General features: G+C 35.5%; 1 protein-coding gene across 1 annotated transcript; it reads left to right on the top strand.

Annotated features, from left to right (window-relative positions):
* Window positions 1–6310: 6310 nt before the first annotated feature.
* OTP86 (Tetratricopeptide repeat (TPR)-like superfamily protein) lies at window positions 6311–10535 on the top strand. Its single transcript, XM_088960505.1, has 2 exons — window positions 6311–10037; window positions 10117–10535. Exon 1 carries the CDS (start codon window positions 6363–6365, stop codon window positions 9219–9221), a length of 2859 nt encoding a protein of 952 aa, XP_088816631.1. The 5' UTR covers window positions 6311–6362; the 3' UTR covers window positions 9222–10037; window positions 10117–10535.
* The last annotated feature ends 8809 nt before the right edge of the window (window positions 10536–19344 follow it).

Below are 19344 nucleotides of genomic sequence, written 5' to 3'. Positions count from 1 at the left end.
TTTAATTAATTAATTTTTATATTTTTTGCACTTCCCTCTTGTGCTCTCTTGTCCAGATTTGAGTGTATATTAATTTTTCCCTCGCTTCCCTGTGGATACGATCTGTTCTCATCCCTTTACTGCGTTAGTAGTTGTTTGAGAATCGGAATAAAATTATAAATGTTTAAACTGGTGTTCCGAAGTGTTTAACAATGCGCTTCCGGAAACATCAATGATCAATTGAAAAATGCAGGCTAATTCAAAAGGAAACCCCTTGGAAACGTGGGGGGAATGGGAAGCTTCAAAATAAACTTAAAACATTTCTTCTGGATGGAAGAGATTGAGGATAACTGATTTTTCTTATCCTACACATAAGCCTGTTTGGTAGAGAATTTTCTAGATGAACGAGTAGTCCAAATCCCCCAAGGGTCTCCCTACTAAAATGAGATTGGAGGGCTTTTTGATCCCAAGATCCATCCCCTATAAAATCTGAGATTGAAGTATTCATTAGATTTGCAGGAGTGGACTAAGGTATCCAACCAGTCAGATCCCAAGATCCATCCACAATGAAACTTTCCATGTTAACAACAAAATAATATACTGCTGATTTGTTTTAATGCAGTTGAGAATCCCACACCATATGATCAGCCATTGCTTACATCTGTTTTTTATTTTTCTTTTCTTTATTTTTCTCTTTTCCATTTCTAGCTAAAGGTTAATCAACTCTGTGGAAATTTTTGTGCAATATCAGAATTCTGGTTTTTTCTAATCTTAAACTCTTCTATCAAATGAAGAAAATGAATTGTTTTCTTAGAAAGAGTTTAGAAATTCGGATCTGCTAATCAATAACCAAATTGAGTGCAAGGTTAGAGATAACTTGCATAATTCGGTTGGTGATCATTCAATCTAAAATGATGCCCTAAAATTTCTAGATCTTAATGCATAAATGGGGATTAGATTCTTGCTAGAAATAGAAGAATCATCACTCATGCATAGAATGAACATGCGTTTGAGAGAGGTTGTTTATTGCCTTGTGGTTTCACCAAACCAAGGTTGAATCTTAATCTAATCGAATGACCTAGAGATCTAATTGCTGAATCAATTCTGTGCATAGTTACCTTGTCTTCTCAATTTGCTTGCAAGATGTTTGATTTAATTCCTTAGAGATAGTTTTGTGGTTAGGATTTCAGATTTGCATTAGATTTACATTTCGGTTAATCAGATAAGAATAGGCTGATATACTACTAGTAGTTGCTACATAAGTCCTCGTGGAAAACGGCTAATGCACTTGCTAGTGTAGCAAATACGCATCAGTTATGGACTTGAAGCATTGAATTTGTTTGATGAGATGAGACATGTGGGTGTTGATCCAAGCAATGTCACCTTTACAGGTGTATTGTCTGCCTGCAACCATTGTGGATTAGTCAGTGGGAACAGAGATGGTGTTGTACAGTGAAAGAAGATTATCATATTGAGCCAGAGATTGAACACTACTCATGCATGACTGATCTGTTTGCTCGTGCTGGTTTTCTTGTAGAGGCAATGAATCTAATCAACTGCATGAAATTTGAGGCAGATGCAAGCATGTGGTCCTCAGTTTTGAGGGGCTGAGTCAGAGTTTGATCAAGTTTCTAGAACAGCTTGCATCGTTACAGAAGATAACGATGTTCTGCACTTCCTAAATGAGCTTGGATGGCTATTCTAAAGGAAGAGCAACCCTTCTAAGCCAGAGGGTCCCAAGTTCTCCCATTCACGGTTCAAATTTCTCTTCACCTTTTCAGTTGAGAAAGACTGGTGCGCTGTGGTTAAAACGCTCCTGGACATCCTAGTGGAAAAAAACTTGGATCCAGATGGGCCACCCAAAGCATCCATAGAGTTGCTGTCGGATATCCAACTCTTGAACAGGGCAGTGAAAGAAAGTGCAGGAACATGGTTGACTTACTTATCCATTATTCTGTGACTCATGGTGACAACACCAAGCAATATCTTTTCCCCCCAAATTCGGTGGGACCAGGTGGAGTGACCCCCTTACATTTGGCTGCATGCATACACGGGTTGGAGGAGATAGTTGACTCTCTCACAGATGACCCGCAACAAGTAATCTTAGTCAGCTTTCACCAAGATTTTTTTGATCTCAGATTATTCAGCTCTTAAGTGTCAGGCTCTTGGGTTAAGAGACAACTTTGAGATTTAATTTCTTTGCCAAAGTTGAAATTTTAATAGTGATTCTCGAATTTCTGTTCTTTTTATCTGCATTTTCCAGTTTTTCTTTGGTTTTTGTAATTTCTATTATTTTTCTTTAATTTCTATGTTTTTCTATAATTTTTACTATATAATTATGCAATTTCAGTTTTTTTTGTAATTTTCTGTTTTTTCAAGTTTTTATGTAATTTCCATTTTTTTGATGAATTTTTATGTAATTTCTATTGATTTTATGCATATTTTGTTTTTGTTTAATTTCTATTTTATTTCATGCAATTTCTATTATTTTTGTGTAATTTTCATTATTTTATCTAAATGGGTTGGATTGGGTTCAGGTGGGTTTGGGTTGAACCCAACCCTTTAATTCTATCTATTTGGGTCATTAATGGGTTGGTGGGTTAGATGGTTTGGAACTCAACTCAAACCGAACCAAACCAAACCTGCCCAATTGCCACCTCTAACCCCGATTATAGGGGTGACCACGAGCCAAGCTTCTCACGAGCTATTCAAGCTCGGCTTGGTTTGGTTTTAACCGAGCTTCGAGCCTGATATATAGGCTCATCTGCTAATCGAGCTGAGCTTGAGCCCAATGAAGCTTGGCCCGTGAGAATCGCAAGCCTAATCAAGCCTAGTATAATAAATAAATATTTTTATTATATGCATACATATACATATGCATATACATATACAAATATATATAATAATTTTTATTATATATATAATAATATTTGATGTATAATATTTTTATTTTTTATGTATAATAGTAAATAATTTTTATAATTCTTATTTTTTGTATGTTAAATAAAAAATATTTTTATATTTATAATTTTTATTGTTTAGAAAAAAACTTGGCTTGCAATCGAGCTCGGTTGGAATAGCCAAGTATTCGGTTCAGCTCGGCTTGAATCCACCCCTACTTGATTATATATATTAAAGATATGTAGTTACATATTATATTAAATATATAATATTATTTATGTTACTTATAATGTTATTTATTATATATATATATATATATATATCAAAATATATTTAAAATTTTATTTTCATTTTAATTTTTCCTTTATATTAAATAAATACCTTTCTTAAAACAAGTTTTTAATTAAAAAATTCAGGGATTTAGGTCCCTAATGGGGAACCCTATCTATCGAGAAACAGATATGTAGGCTAAAATTTTTGTTAGGGATTAACTTAAAAATCAAGGTCGGGATGGGGAGTATGATCCCCACCCCGTACCCGCCCATTGTCATTCCTACCCTAGGGGTCATCTTTTAAACCCATAACACCCCCCAAACCCATAAATATAGTTCCATTAATTATGGTAATTATAAATGTAGTATCCAATACTTATGGAAATTATTAAAATTTTCCAATTATTTATTTGAAAAATTGGAAGTTTTATTGCTCAAAAATCACTAATTATTGCTAAAAAATTATAGTAAACATCAAAATTACTGAAAATATAAAAAATAAATTTATATTTATTGGAAATTATTTTCCACTAAAAAATTACTAAAAATTTTTAGTTATTATTTGATAATATCATTAAACATTAATAAATTGACCGAAATTACTGAAAATATCAATAACTACTTATTACTAAAAATTAATAATAATTTTTAATTATTAAATTTGTATTTATTATTATTTTTTTAGTAATTATTGATTTCAATAATTAATTTTCAAAAAATTCTGAAATTAAATTACTAAAATCAGTCGTTTTCAGCAAGTAATTCTTAGTAATTAAATTTTTTCAATTTACCAAAATACAAAAAATCATAGTTTAGGTGTTGATATTTACTAAATAAAATTCAATAATATCAATAATTATTAAAAATATAAAAAATATTTAACAAATTAATTTAATTAATTAATTTAGCCACATTTATGGTTTTTAGATGGTTTATAATATAAATTAAGAGGTGTTTTAGGAGGAATTAAACTAAATAAAATTCTTTCTTCCTTTTTATGCGAACCATGATGGGCTTTAATCTTGTTTTGTAATTAAACTTAGGCAGATCCGATTGAGTATGATTTGTACTTGGGATTCTTGATTAGGGTTTTAATTTTTAGAATGATCTTGACCGAATTGTTCTTGCATTTGTGATTATTTTAATTGCTTGAAAGTATTAGGTAATTAGATAATCTAATCAAGAAATTGACTGAATGCATTTTAGAGATAAATTGCATGGTTCGGTTGGCAATAATTCATACCTGAATTGTTGACCTGCAAATTCTTGTTCTTAATGCATCTTTGGTAAGTAAAATTCTGATAGAGATATAGGATTTGTCATTCAGAGATAGGGTGGGCTGTGCTCGAGAGAAGTTGCTCATAAATTAGGGTTTTGCCAACCTAAGACTGATTTCACCTCAGCCGGATAGCTTAAAGATTTGATTGTTGAATCGGTTCTGTCAATTCTTGTATGCAATGACTTCTCTTATCATTAAGAGTGGTTTGATCCGAAATTAATTAGGGTAGTTTGCTTATTCTTACTTAAATAATGAGGGTTTAGGTTTTTATTGTTAGGGACTAATGCTTGATCATGCATTGAATTCCATTCATTAATAAAACCAATGAGGTTCTTGTTATATTGTGTTATTTGCGCTGATTACTTATCATTGATTGATCACCAATGATTCGTTCTTTAATCAAGATTATGCATCGAGAGATGATAATCGAGGTGGAACTAATAACACTTGTTCGACCAATAATTAGGTAGAGATATCATTTGTTGGTAGAATTTCCTTATAGGTGTATTAACAGCTTGTGTTTATGCAAAGAGGATTTCAATTGAGAGAATGAGAATTCCTTGGTTGTAATTCCATTTAATTAAACATAGGTTTAGCTAATCGACTCTTGAGAAAGATCGACTAATGCTTTTAGGAAACACCTTGGAATATAACAGAACTCATGAGATTTTATTAGTATTGAATCTTGATGATCGTGATAGGATTAATCCCTAGCAACTTTGCTATTGATTTTGTTCAAGTTCTTATTTTTGTCATTTAATTTCCTTAATTAGTAGTACTAGTCTAAATTCCTTAATTCACAACCCAATTGATTATTGCTTTAAACAAGTTGAGAAGAAATTTATAGGTGGTTAAGTAATTCATTCCTCGTGGCAACGATTATGTACTCCTTACAATATTATTTGCACGACTCCGTACTCTTGCGGATAGCGGTCAATTTCTCATTTCTTAATTTTTTAAATAGTTCCCAATTCCCAAAGTTCATAGGAAAGTTAAATATTTTAGTTTTACAATTTTACTTAAAAAGAAATCAAAATTTTAAAAGAAAAATAAAAAATAAAAAAAAAACAATGCAGCCCAGTTCAGCCTAGGCCTAAGGCCCGCCCTGTGGCCCAGCCCGACACGGTCCAAGCCCACAACACAGTCTGCAGCCCGGCCCGACTCAAGCCTACGTGCTGGCATGGCATGACACAGGCCCGTGGCAGCTCATGGGCCAGCACGGCACGACCCGCCTTTAGGGCGGGCCACCCATGCGTTGTGTTGTGCTAGCTTGGCACGACCCACTTTACACCTCTAACTCTACGGTCTCTCTCAACCTCTATTCTCATACCTCCCTCTCCACTCTCCGGTCTTTCAGTAAATTATTCTGTAATTTCAATTTTGATTAGACTCCATTGAAATGGATTCCCGTTGCATGTTTAAGTTATTTTATTTTGAAAATTTGAAGAAGAATAAAAGGTAAAATAATCTTTTTTATCTTTATGTTAACCAACGTTGACAATAAGGGAAGTATTAGTCAATTGTTAAAAACAGTAAGGATTGCGTTAGTCAATTTTCAAACAATAAGGATACACTTAGTCAATTAGCTAGACAAATAAGGGTAATTTAAAAAATTCTCTTATGATATCCAAAAAACACCTGACCAATCAATTGGAATCATATACTTGGTGGCGAATCAGGTGTTATTTATCAAAATTCATGGGTGGATTTTGATTGGTCAAAACTCTTTCCATACCATATCTTTTCCGTATCATAGATTTTATTATTATAAGTTTTAATTATTTTACATTTTTACTTTCCTTTATAAATCCCGTACATCGCACGGGTCGCCGCTATTGCAATCAAGAGCCGGGGAAATAGGCTTATGCGCTTGCTACTCTCTTATCCGTTACATGTAGATGTAATTGAACTTTTCATGCAGCACGCCCATTATGGCCAAGGCGCTTCTTCACTCTTACTCATCCTTGGCCACCTATCCTACCTTCCCCAAAACCAAGAAAAGTCCATCTCTCCAACTCTCCAAACTCTCTGAACATCGCGCTACTACTACGTCTCTCAAAGAAATCTGCAAGAATGGAGATCTCAAAAGAGCTTTTCTCTCTTTCACTTCTTTCTTTGCCAACCAAAGCCCCCCTCCATTTCCTCTAGACGAAGCTTATTCCTCCATTTTAGATCTTTGTGCCCTAAAAAAAGCAATAGAACAAGGTCAGCAAATCCATGCCCACATTCTGACATCCAATTGCGCCTTTGATTCCGCGTTTTTGAGCACCAAACTTGTCTTCATGTATGGAAAATGTGGAGCTCCAATGGAGGCTCAGAAGTTGTTCGATCAAATACCTCACAGAACAATTTTCACGTGGAACGCAATGATTGGTGCTTATGTTTCAAATGGGGAACCCTACAGAGCACTTCAATTGTATCGGGAAATGCGGATGTTGGGAGTTACTCCTGATGCTTGCACCTTTCCTTGCATACTTAAAGCCTGTGCTGGGCTCAATGATCTTCAGTCTGGGGCTGAGATTCATGGTCTAGCGATCAAATGTGGGTTTGACTCTTTTCTATTTGTTGCCAACGCACTTGTGGCGATGTATGCGAAGTTCAATGATTTAAATCGGGCAAGACAGTTATTTGACAGGATGGTAGTCAAAGAGGATGTTGTGTCATGGAATTCTATAATCTCAGCATACTCAGCAAATGGCCAGCCTCTTGAGGCACTGAGGCTTCTCCGGGAAATGCAGAAGGGTGGTGTTTCCATGAATTCATATACTGCTGTTGGCGTTCTCCAAGCTTGTGATGACCCATCCCTTATTAAATTGGGTATGGAGATCCATGCCGCTGTCCTGAAATCCAGTCTGTATCTCCATGTTTATGAGGCCAATGCACTGGTTGTCATGTATGCAAGATGTGGTAGAATGGATAAAGCAGCAAGAGTGTTCAATAAGATGGATGAGAAGGATAATGTTTCATGGAATTCTATGCTTTCAGGTTTTGTGCAAAACGAACTTTATGAAAAAGCTGTTGGATTTTTCCATGAAATGCAGGAAACTGGTCAGAAACCTGACCTGGTTTCAATCATAAATATTGTTTCTGCTTTAGGTCGGTTGGGGAGCCTGTTTAATGGGATGGAGTGCCATGCTTACGCAATTAAACACGGACTACATTCTGATTTGCAGATAGGGAACACACTTGTTGATATGTATTCCAAGTGTTCTTCTGTAAGTTATATGGAGCGTGTGTTTGACAACATTCCTGATAAAGATTTGATATCGTGGACAACAGCCATTGCAGGTTATGCTCAGAACAAGTGTTATTTGGAGGCCTTGAGAATGTTTCAAGAGGTACAGATGAAAGGGATAAAGGTGGATGAATTGATGATTGGGAGCGTCCTACTTGCCTGTAGTGGATTGAGGTGCACTTCCCATGTGAAGCAAATTCATTGTTACATAATGAGACGGGGGTTATTTGATCTTGTGCTGCAGAACATTGTTCTGGATGTATATGGAGATTGTGGAGATATTGAGTATGCATCACGAATGTTTGAGGAGATGAAGGATAAAGATGTTGTGTCTTGGACAAGCATGATATCTTGTTATGTCCATAGCGGGCTCGCTGATGAGGCGCTTGACCTCTTCTCTGATATGATGCATGATGGCATTGTACCTGATATGGTATCAATAGTTAGCATACTCTCAGGTGCTGCCAATTTGTCTGCTTTGAGGAAAGGAAAAGAGATACATGGATTCCTCACTAGAAGGGACTTCGGTTTAGATGGATCCCTTGCAAGTGCCCTTGTGGACATGTATGCAAGGTGTGGGACCATAGATAGCTCTTACAAGATATTCAACAGAATTAGATCCAAGGACTTAATTCTGTGGACTAGTATGATCAATGCATGTGGAATGCATGGCCGTGGTAAGCAGGCAATTGGCTTGCTTGAAGCAATGAAGGAAGCAAATCTTATACCTGATCACATTACTTTCTTAGCACTACTATATGCATGTAGCCATTCAGGATTGATTGATGAAGGGAGAAGATATCTTGAACTTATGAAAAATGAATATCAGCTGGAGCCATGGCCTGAGCATTATGCATGTCTGGTTGACCTTTTAGGACGTGCAAATCGTTTGGATGAGGCATACAAATTTGTGAAAAGTATGCCAATTGCACCAACAGCTGTTGTATGGTGTTCTCTCCTTGGGGCTTGTCGGGTTCATTCTAACAATGAACTGGGAGAAATTGCAGCACATAAGCTTCTTGAACTTGATCCAGAAAATCCAGGGAATTATGTGCTAGTTTCAAATGTTTTTGCTTCCATGGGAAAGTGGAAGGATGTTGATGAAGTTAGAATGAGAATGAAAGGAATGGGATTGAAGAAGAATCCTGCATGTACTTGGATTGAGGTAGGTAATAAGGTGCATGCTTTCACTGCAAGGGACAGGTGTCATCCACAAACACAAGAAATCTACTTGAAATTGGATCAGATGACTGAGATATTGGAGAGTGAAGGAGGTTATGTGGCTGACACAAAGTTTGTTTTGCAGAATGTGCAGGAAGAAGAAAAGCTTAAGATGCTTCATGGTCATAGTGAGAGGCTTGCCATTGCATTTAGTCTGATTGGAACCTCTGAGGGTACACCCATCCGAATTACAAAGAACCTCCGGATCTGTGGCGACTGCCATGTGTTCACAAAGATGGTGTCAAAGTTCTTCAAACGAGAAATTATCATGAGGGATGCCAACAGATTTCATCATTTCAATGGTGGGGTCTGTTCTTGTGGAGATTTTTGGTGACTTGAGTAAATACTTTGGAACTGGTATATGAATACCTCTATTACACATGGACCTTCAGTTATTAATCACTTAACCCTAATTCTGCCTGAAGATTGCGAAGGATTGTGCTAAGAAAACAACTGCATAGTCAGATAAAAGGCCTAATGGTTGGTCACAGCATGTACAACTAGCCGTGCTACAATTGCAAAGGAAGAGTTTAAGATAGAATCTGGAGGAAAAGTTTACTGCTCTTGTCCTTGATGGAATTCTTGCGGGGGGGAGCTATGGAGTATGTTCGAGCAACGGGACTTGGCTCTTGATAGAGTGCAATTCTGCAACCGGAGAAGAGGATACATGTAGCAAACCTCAAATTTTAGGCTGCGTTTGGAAACGAGGTAAATACCAGTTCAGTGCATTATTGCACCCCAGTCCACAATTCGATGCGTTTGGAAACGTTGTAAAAGCACCCCTAAGATCGATGTAAAATCGCAAACATGCCAGGATTTACATTGATTTTGGGGTGAAAAACTACTTCGATTTTTTCGAAGTAAAAATTCATGCCCTTCTTTCATTGAGGGAAATAGGCGAGGAGTTTACTCTCATCTACCAGAACGATGCAGTCGAGTAACGGCTATTTCCCATTCGCAACGTCTGAGACCTGAGATTCTGAGCATCTGAGCGTCTGTCTGAGTGTTCGAACCTCTAGCTATATTCCCATTCAAGTTGCTGGCAACTTCTACATTCTATCTGAGTGTCCAAGCTTCTAAGTCTGTGTCAGAATCCAAGAAATCATTTCGGAGAACAGTGAACCTCTTCTGTCCACTCGTTCTAGTGCTGGTGAGGTTTCTTATTCATTTTTTTTTTCCATCTGACCCATCAAGTAGATACTGGTCTAGTTTTTTTGTTGTTTTTGTAGTTTTTCTCTTGTTTGAAGCTTCTTCAACCTCGTCATTTCCAGATCCCCTTCAACATACCCATTTCCAGGACCTTCTTAGACCACTTGAAAGTAAGAAATAGAATGTTCCTTACCTATTTAGTGAACTTGCTTTTTTTCTTTCCATTGTTGGATTCTCTTCTGTTTTTTTTTTTTTTTTTTTTTTTCATTTTCTCAATATGATCTGTAGTTTTAACAGATTTGGGAAAATTTTCCCGTATCTTGTAGTAACATTTGCAGATATGTTCCTTTGTACAGATCTATTCAACATTTCCCCTGTATTTTGTAGTTATTATTAGATCTGTAAAATATTTTTCCTGTATTTGTAGTTATTATTAGATCTGTTCAACATTTCCCCTGTATTTTTTAGTTATTATTAGATATATTCAACATTTCTCCTCTATTTTGTAGTTATTATTATCAGCCCTTTGAATTGCATTGAGTACCACATGCATTGATACTTTTAACCATTCTTGCATCAGTCACTAATTGACATTAGATGTGCACAAATATGAATTAGATATGTATCTCTGTTCAATTAAGTATGAGAATAACATTTTCTTCTTGGAATTGCCTAAGGTTCCATATGATCCTAATCGACTTTATACATGCACAAATACTACAAATGATTCCTTCCCACCCCTTGTTTAGCTAAAACATCAGCAAAAGAATTTGTGTGATGATGAATCAATTCTCATCTTTAATTGAAGGCAAGTATTTATGGAGTGGGGAAAAACTTGAGTATTTCTACTGATTGTTGCATCTGTCTTACCAATTTGAAGTTTGAACCGCAAGTCAGTGATCTAACAAACTAATTACTGCTAAAACAGAGAATGCATTTTTTGGGTGATGTAGATGCCAGACTAAAGAGTAGGGATATCATTCCCAGACCTGGCCCAACCTGCACGTTGGATTAGAAATATAGGCCTGGGCATGGCCCTATATGAGCCTGGGCTTTCTGAGCAATCATGCATAGGCCTAGATCCAGAAATTCGCATACCATGCCAGGAATGATAATCCCTATCAAAGACAACAAGAATTGGATTCACATGCAGGCTATAGTTCAAGCACAACAATTCTAGGCTAATACAGAACAGTAAATAGCACCTGAATAAAGCAATTAAACAATGAATAATTCAGTTTCTGAGAAACCGTAATCATAAAATCTAGTCAAGGCAGATCAGTTCAGGAGACTCAACCAGAGCATAGATCATGGTTCTTCTTCATAGAGTAAAGATGATTTATATGAGGATTACACCAGGATGGAAATTGAAGGGGACTCAGAGGGAATTATTGGCTCAATGAGGGAGGGAGTTAAGGAATTGTGGCATTTGTGAAATTTTACTAGGGAAGCTAAATTGGCTTCCTGAGTGAACCTGGATCAGTTAAAACCAGCTGTTAATGTGATTAGTCAGGTTTCCAAAGATCTAAGACTTTTTGGGGCTTAACTCTAGCATTATAGTATTTTGGGCCATACATAAGCTGCTCTACTTTAATTTTCTTTGGATGTAGATGAGCTAATTAAGACCAATATTGGTTATTGTTCATTGCTGGAATTCAGGTACTTTTCTTGCTCTGAATGTAACTCACTGTTACTGATCGATATAAATATATAAATACATAGACATATCATTAATACATATGTATATATACGGACATATACACCTACATGGACACACAGACATATACACCTACATGGACACACATATGTGTGTGGGCCCAGGAGTCAATGTCTGCCAATCAGGTTATTTAATAAGCTTCCTTGAATGACCCATTAATTTTCCATGTGGCAATCTAATTGGATGCCCCAAAAGGACCCAACATGTTTGTCTTGCTGGAAAAGATTCATGGGGCAAATTTCAGCCTCAAAGTACTTTTCACATGTCAATAGAAGTCTTCTTTTCCGGACAAGTTTACAATAAAAAGTTGTAAATACAAACTGCTAATATTTGTCTGGGAAACCACCAATACAAGGTGGAGTATATGGCTGCTATGCCCTGGAGAGTTGAACATTTGGCCAATCCCTCCACATGAAAAAATGGGGTAAGTTGTGTAGGGAACTACCTACTTAATCAGTTTTTTTCCCTGTTAATAAAGAAGAAATCAATAAACTGATACAGAATCAAATATAAAGAATATTAACTAAACCATCTACACTTTAAACCATTAGCATCAGATGATTTTATCTTTCCAACAATAATCTCTCCTACAAATGGCCGAAACATAATCAATCAGGACTGCACCTGCCAGGATAAAATGACATGATGAGTCATCTGAAAAGGGAAAAGAAATAAGCAAAACCTTAATTGTTTCTTGATTCTATCAGGGGAAAATAAGATACAGACTATCTAAATATCATTATAAGTGGTCCTTGCTGATTTTTACTTCTTAAGTGGTACTTTCTGGACTTTTCCTTGTAAGCTTGTTCCCTTAGAGTGCTTATTTTTCATGCAATCATTAGCCTTCATTAACAAGTTCATACCTCCTCAGCAAACTCTACCTTACACCAAATGGATGTAACTCCAAATTCTTCTGCTTCAGCAGTGTGTAGGTGGGGAATGGTTCAGGGTGGGATAAATGGGTGATTCAAATATTATAAATGCTAACAGATATAGAATAATGTTAAGATTAGCCATGTTTGTATTTGGAAATAATGGACAAGACATCTTCAAATCATTACCTCAAATCAATATCTGGACCTAGGAGTGATATGTAAAATTCTAATCAGAAATTTGCATTAGTGACAACTTGAGCTGCCGTATTCTCTTCTTGCTATCAAATATTTTCTCTAGCAAAGGTTTTTTTTTTGCTAATGAATACAAGTATATTCTGCTGGCTATCCAAAAAAACAAAAGTACAAGGCTTTATTGGTGTTTATGGTACCATTGTTAAGAACATTACTACTCTCTAGTACTGCTTTCTGTACTTGTTGATCCAGGATGGTTGGTGTCTATGGTATCAGAGTTATGTCTTTTTTTGTTAACATAGAGTTTATATTTAATTTGGGAGTTTTAAGGGGATGCAATATATTTGGAAATTGGAGATATTAATTTTTGGTAGGCATTTAGCTATTACCTTCTAACAGTTTCATCAATTATCAGTGATAAGAGGTGCCATCATTTTTTTTTTTTGGGGGGGGGGACGGGGGACGGGGGTATTGGGTGAAATTCCTGATAGGAATTAATATTATTGTACAGCTAAAGTATCTAATTTCTGCTTTCTAATTTGTTACACCAAAATATTCGTTGAGAAGCTCCCATTAGAAGATCCATAATGAATATCCTTGCCTATTACAGGTCAGAGACAAGGATAGAAGCTCATGCAAGCTATCTCTTTGTGTATAATTGTTGAGACATAAATTCATGTACATTATGACATTAGAGATAAACTTTTATGTTAATATGTAGTTTGCTATGTGCATATTAACATGTATTATATTATTGCTTTATGGAAATTTAGACATGCATCCAGAACCTTACCCTTTTTCCATTCCCTGCTTCAAAACGCCCTCAAAGCTTTACTAAACAGGTTATACACCTGTTTTATTCACTTCCAAATGGAACAGCCATAAGTTTGAAAAGCAGCTCCAGGCTCCCAATCCATATTTCTCACACCATGCTTAACCTGAATTATCCTCCGCTGTTCATCCTACTGTTCACCAATGCTTATTGCTTTATATGCATATTTTCATACTTAAGTTGATACAACATATATGATTGTTTATTTGTTATACACTTGTTGAGTTTGGTTTATGCATATTCTCATACTTTAGGAATATTGTAAGTGTTACATCTCTAACTCAGGTTTTGGACATGTTGATATGGTTACATATGCTTTTTTTTTTCCTTTTCATTATTTTATTTTGTTGATGAAACAAATAGGTAATCAGGTTTTGGATAGGAAAAAATTCATGGAGAGGGCTAGGTTGAGGGTTTGGACAGGTCTAAGTCCATGTATAGGTATGCTGTATGGGTTTAAGATTTTGACAGGCCTAAGTCCATGGACAAGGATGGGTTCAAGTTTTGAATAGGTCCAACTCCATAGATAAGGGTCGGTTCAAGTTTTGGGCAAGTGCATAGACAATTGTATGGGTTTAGGGTTTGGACAAGTACAGAGTTTTGGGCAGGGATAGCTTCAGGTTTTAGTGAAGTATAAGTCCACAGTAGTGAATAAAACTCGGACCTTTTTCTAGTATAAGATTTCAGGTTTTCAATCTGAAGTTTGTGTAGTTGTGGTTCCAATATGCTGTTACAATTGAGTTCTTCTTCAGGGGTGCTTTAGTTCAGGCAACAACAGTGAAACTTTATGGTAGTGTGTGGTTCGTCTATGGACAGGTAGAGTTCTATATGTGAGACAAGCAATGGGAGGTCTAGCACTGTGCAGTATAAGTAGGGGTTGCAAATATATGCCTGAAAATAGTAGATATCATAATAAGTTTTACCAACCATCTCTGAAGTGAAGTAGCTTGAACATCAAAATTCTGGTTAACGAAGATTAACAAAATGAACAGGAACCAGCCACTAAGATTGACCAAATGTCTAGAAGAACTAGTACATTGTATCAAATCTCTCTGAGTTCCTGAAGCCCACATGATATAGAAAGCTGACAATCTCCTCATACTTGCCTGGTTGTGATTCTTGAATTTTCACTGACATTATGCCATGCATAACGTGACATGACAATACCACAGAAGAATACTATGAGAATCCCACTGAGGTGTAAGAGCTGCACAAGGAAAATACAATTAAGATGAACAATGTGATGACATGTTCCTAAGATGCACATAAACACAAGATTGACAATACCGTATTTGATTCAAGTGTAGGATACCACTGAACACTAACTTAGTGCTATTAGTAGTTGATAAATAAAAACACAACCTCTTTGTTCATCCACCCTTAGTTTAAGAGACACATACAGGGATTGGGCATCCCAGCAAAAACTAGCAAGATAGGAAACCCTCAAGTTGGAAAGTTCAGCCCAATCAGAACAGAATAACTGTTTGGTCAGTCTGACATTTTCTAAGTCAATGAGTGGCCATTTACATGGAACTTCATTTGTGCCTGCATATAGCAGAAGGGTGAAAAAGCATGAACTTTATCTTTCCTGCATGATCAAACTTCACTCCCATCAACAAAGGTTCTTTTCCAGCTTTGAAAGCCAAGATGTTTCACTATCAAGACGTGATGTAATGACTTGAATTCTCTCTTTTTTCCCTCTCAAGGTAAAATGAGGATATTAAACTGCCATAAGACTTCAAGATTAAAAATCATGCATGAGTATATATATATGTGTAGTTTTATTAGACATTTTTCTCCTATATCAGATGTTTACCTCAGGCAGCATGTAGGACAGATACGCCATTCTGTAAGGGAAGCCTTAACCTAAACATTAAAACAGCAGCATCAAGTCAGAAAAGGAACCATTCTGAAAACATTAACTTGGGTCCATGGATGAGAAGTGAAGATCCTTGGTCTGAGACTGTACTCCAAGTATTTATATATTTCCTAGATTCAGCCAAAATTGGTTGACTTTGTATAAATGTGATTGCAATCTATTGTGGGCTTTAGGTGAAAACCGTTCATGTCCATGACAAGCCATTTAGCTTGGATACTATTGTGGGCGTCATGTGAGAAAACGGTCCATGTGAGTAACTAGCCTAAAAGCCATTGACACATGTTCAATAGCACAATCCACAATCAAACAAATGGTCAATTCTTTTTTCACATCAGTGTAAATTTCATGTGGCAGTCTTGAGAGATTATTCTCTAAAAAATTATTATTTCAGGTATACGGGCCGTCTTGACCCATTTTTGAATTTATAGGTGAGGATGATTAAGGGTCAATATGGATGGGTCAAATGAGTCAATATGGATGGGTCAGGGTGGGTTATGACCCTTTAACAATGATTGATGATGTGTCATGGTGGATTGGTGGTAGGGGTGTTAGTTGAATTGGATTTGGTCCAATCCGATCCAGTTCAATGTGAGTCCATTATAAATGGACCAAATCCAATCCAATCCGATGAATATTTTGGACTGGTCCAATTCAATGTCTAGACTGTCCAATCTATTCAAATTTATTTTGATTTATATTGGTTTCAACCCAAACCCGGTCCATTGACACCTATATTCTTATCTTATATCAATGGACCAGATATTGACTTAATCCATTATTCAATCCTTACCTAACCTAACCCAATCCACCCATTTGCCACCCCTATGTGAAAATAACAAATACAACAAGAATAATATCCTTCTCCTTTTACAATAGGCATGCTATGGTGGTTTTAAAGGTCCTCGTCATTTTGAGATTTTGTTGTGTCAAGCGAAGGGTAAGCCAACAGCATCCCTCACATTGTCAAGCAAAGGGATACCCCTATTTAACGGTAATATTATGATACCTAGCACGTCACAATGCCAAAGCCAAAAGGCCAGCTCTTGGAAAAATGTCAAACAGGAACCAAGTCGATCCTTAATGTTTGGTGCTACCCCTACCACAAATATGACCACATTCCCCGTAACAAAAACTGATACCAACATTTTAGGTGTTTTTAGTTCATGGTTGCTTTTGTTTTATCAGTTCAATCCAGGCCAAATGGATCAATTCCGTTGTCAAAATTGGAATTTTGGACATATCCATAAACAGAACGGAATGGAATGGTGCAATAAGATTCATGTAATTGACTTCATATTAACTGTGATAAGGCAATCATGGTCATGATCATATTGAACAAAATAAGTGATATGAAAATTATTTTTGTTAATGATAAAAACAGTTAAATAATAAACAAAAACAAGAGAATTAATAAATAATTCATCACCTAGTGACCTATTTAAACCGTTCAACCATTCAACTAGTCAGGTCAATAGGTCATTATTAGGTCACTCTTTTTTTTTTTTCTTTTTTTGTAAACAAATCTGTTCACTAGCGAAATGGATTTGGAATTCTAACTGGGTATGGTCAACCAGTTTGTCTAGTCGATTCAATCCTGAGTTATAAACACTGCTCTCTTATTCTTATTACCTAAACACTCTTTCTCATCATCATCATTTAAACCCTATCTCAACTATATTGCCCATCCCCCCCAACCCTGGTGGCAAAAGGGATTGTTTAATGCCATATTATGAGCATTTAATCGTTTCTTATTTATTCTACCGAAGTCATTTTAAAGCACTGCCATCATCTAGTGACCAAAAATTCACAGGAAATTTTAATTGGTCAAAACCTTTCTAGTATAATGTTTTTCTGGTATTTACCATATTTAAAAGTAACGAATAGAGTAGATCCCCTCAATTCAGCATTTTTTTTCTATTACCTCTTCAAGTGCTTACAGGAATCTCCTTCTAGATGATTTTTTTTAGTAGAACTTCTAGATTAATTGAAACCACACTTTTGGTGACCAGTGTTGCTCCTTGAAATTAAGAGATAAATTACAGATTGCCATCATATACTTGGTGGTAGCAATGCTTACTCCCCTCTACCCCCCTCAAACACAAATTTTGAGACAAAGGCCCACCTTTAACTTTTTAGAATCTAACACTCTCTCCTACCGTTAGCATTCCATCAATTAACTTCAAAAAAGTTCTCTTGTGATTGTTATGTTTATGCTTAGCATTTTTAAAATCATTTTATTAGACCATTTTGCAAAAGAAATGATAGAATACAATGAAAAAAAAAAAAAGAAAAGAAGATAAAAGTGAAAGTGTAGAAACTGTAGAAAATACTATAAAAATGAAGAAAATGGGGAAAATACAATAAAATGCAGGAAATGGAAAATTACACAAAATACAATAAAGTAATAGAGGAAAATATAGAAGAAATAGGAAAACTACAAAAAACACTAGAAATTACAAAGAAAAAGTAAGAATACAACAAGAGATACTGTACTTTAACATGCTTAATTTTGTTACTTTGGTATTTTCTTCTCTAACACATGGAACTTTGAATGGACATTTAGTAAATTTCCCTTTACCATCAAGCCTGTTAATGAGGTAATAAGGGAGAAAAGTGCTGGAATCTGAAATTCAGGGTAGATCATTTATTAAAATAAATGAACATTTAGTAAACTCTCCTTTACTACCAACAGCAACAATGCATTAATTACGAAAAAATAAAAAGATCATTTATTAAAATACCCCTATTGTTTCATAGATTTGTTAAAACCTACACTATAAATTGCATTTTACTAAGATACCTCTATAGTTTAAAACAAAAAATAAAAAGATCATTTATTAAAATACCCCTATTGTTTCATAGATTTGTTAAAACCTACACTATAAATTGCATTTTACTAAGATACCTCTATAGTTTAAGACAAATTTAACGGACCTTTCTTTGAGAAACCTTTGTATCGCTGTATAGAAATGGGTCATGTAACCACCTAATGACTACATCGAGCGGAAAATGATTAAGGGCATGGTTTATTTCAAAAATACCCCAATCATATCAAATTAAAAAAAATAATAATGTTATGTTTCATTAATAGAACGAAAATGAAAAAAGAACAACATTATTCAGGTTCTTTGTCAACATTATATCTTCCTTTTCTAAAACAATAGACACACTGCTCATATGACAAAATGGTCAACCACACTTTACCAATTAAATTTATTCAAACATTAGGATCGAAAGTTTCATTTTTGGCTTCGATTAAGTAAATTGGCTGCAAATAAGGGGGGTCTAGTAATATGCAGAACCATAGGTGGGTTTTATTATATTCATTAAATTACAAACGATCAAAAAAAAAAAAAAAAGACAAAGAATACAGTGCATTGTGAGCTCTGCCTGCATCCTGGTAGGTCCCACGAGTGACTCAAACACGTGGTTCTCTGAGAGGCAGTGACGTGGAGGGATCCACTGAGTCAGGGACTCGTTGTTGTAGATGGATTTGGACCGTTTGGTGTTCTCCCTCTCAATCTATATAATTCACAAAATGCCCATCATGATTCAGTCAAACAAGATGAAAGTGACTGAATAAGCTATTAAGCTGAACCGCCGATCTATTATACTTTTTTTATGGTTCATCAGCCACATGTCCCACTCCTCATTCATCCATAGATTATAGCCTATGACGATAATGAATTAATAAAATGTTAAAAACACTTGGGTTAAATTTGAGAGTGTTTATTTGAAAAATAAGTGTTTATATTGTTTATTTGCATTTGGTGAAAAATCATTTATTTCAAATAAGGGTAATATAGGCATTTT

This window comes from Nelumbo lutea, chromosome 1 (assembly GCF_056320005.1).
Source record: "Nelumbo lutea isolate HS-2025 chromosome 1, American lotus-T2T, whole genome shotgun sequence".
Classification (NCBI taxonomy): domain Eukaryota; kingdom Viridiplantae; phylum Streptophyta; class Magnoliopsida; order Proteales; family Nelumbonaceae; genus Nelumbo; species Nelumbo lutea.
This window is presented reverse-complemented; position numbering and strand designations above follow the sequence as displayed.

Bases quoted from the DNA above. Each gene is read 5' to 3' on its own strand.
- OTP86 (XM_088960505.1), top strand. From the start codon at position 6,363: ATGGCCAAGGCGCTTCTTCACTCTTACTCATCCTTGGCCACCTATCCT.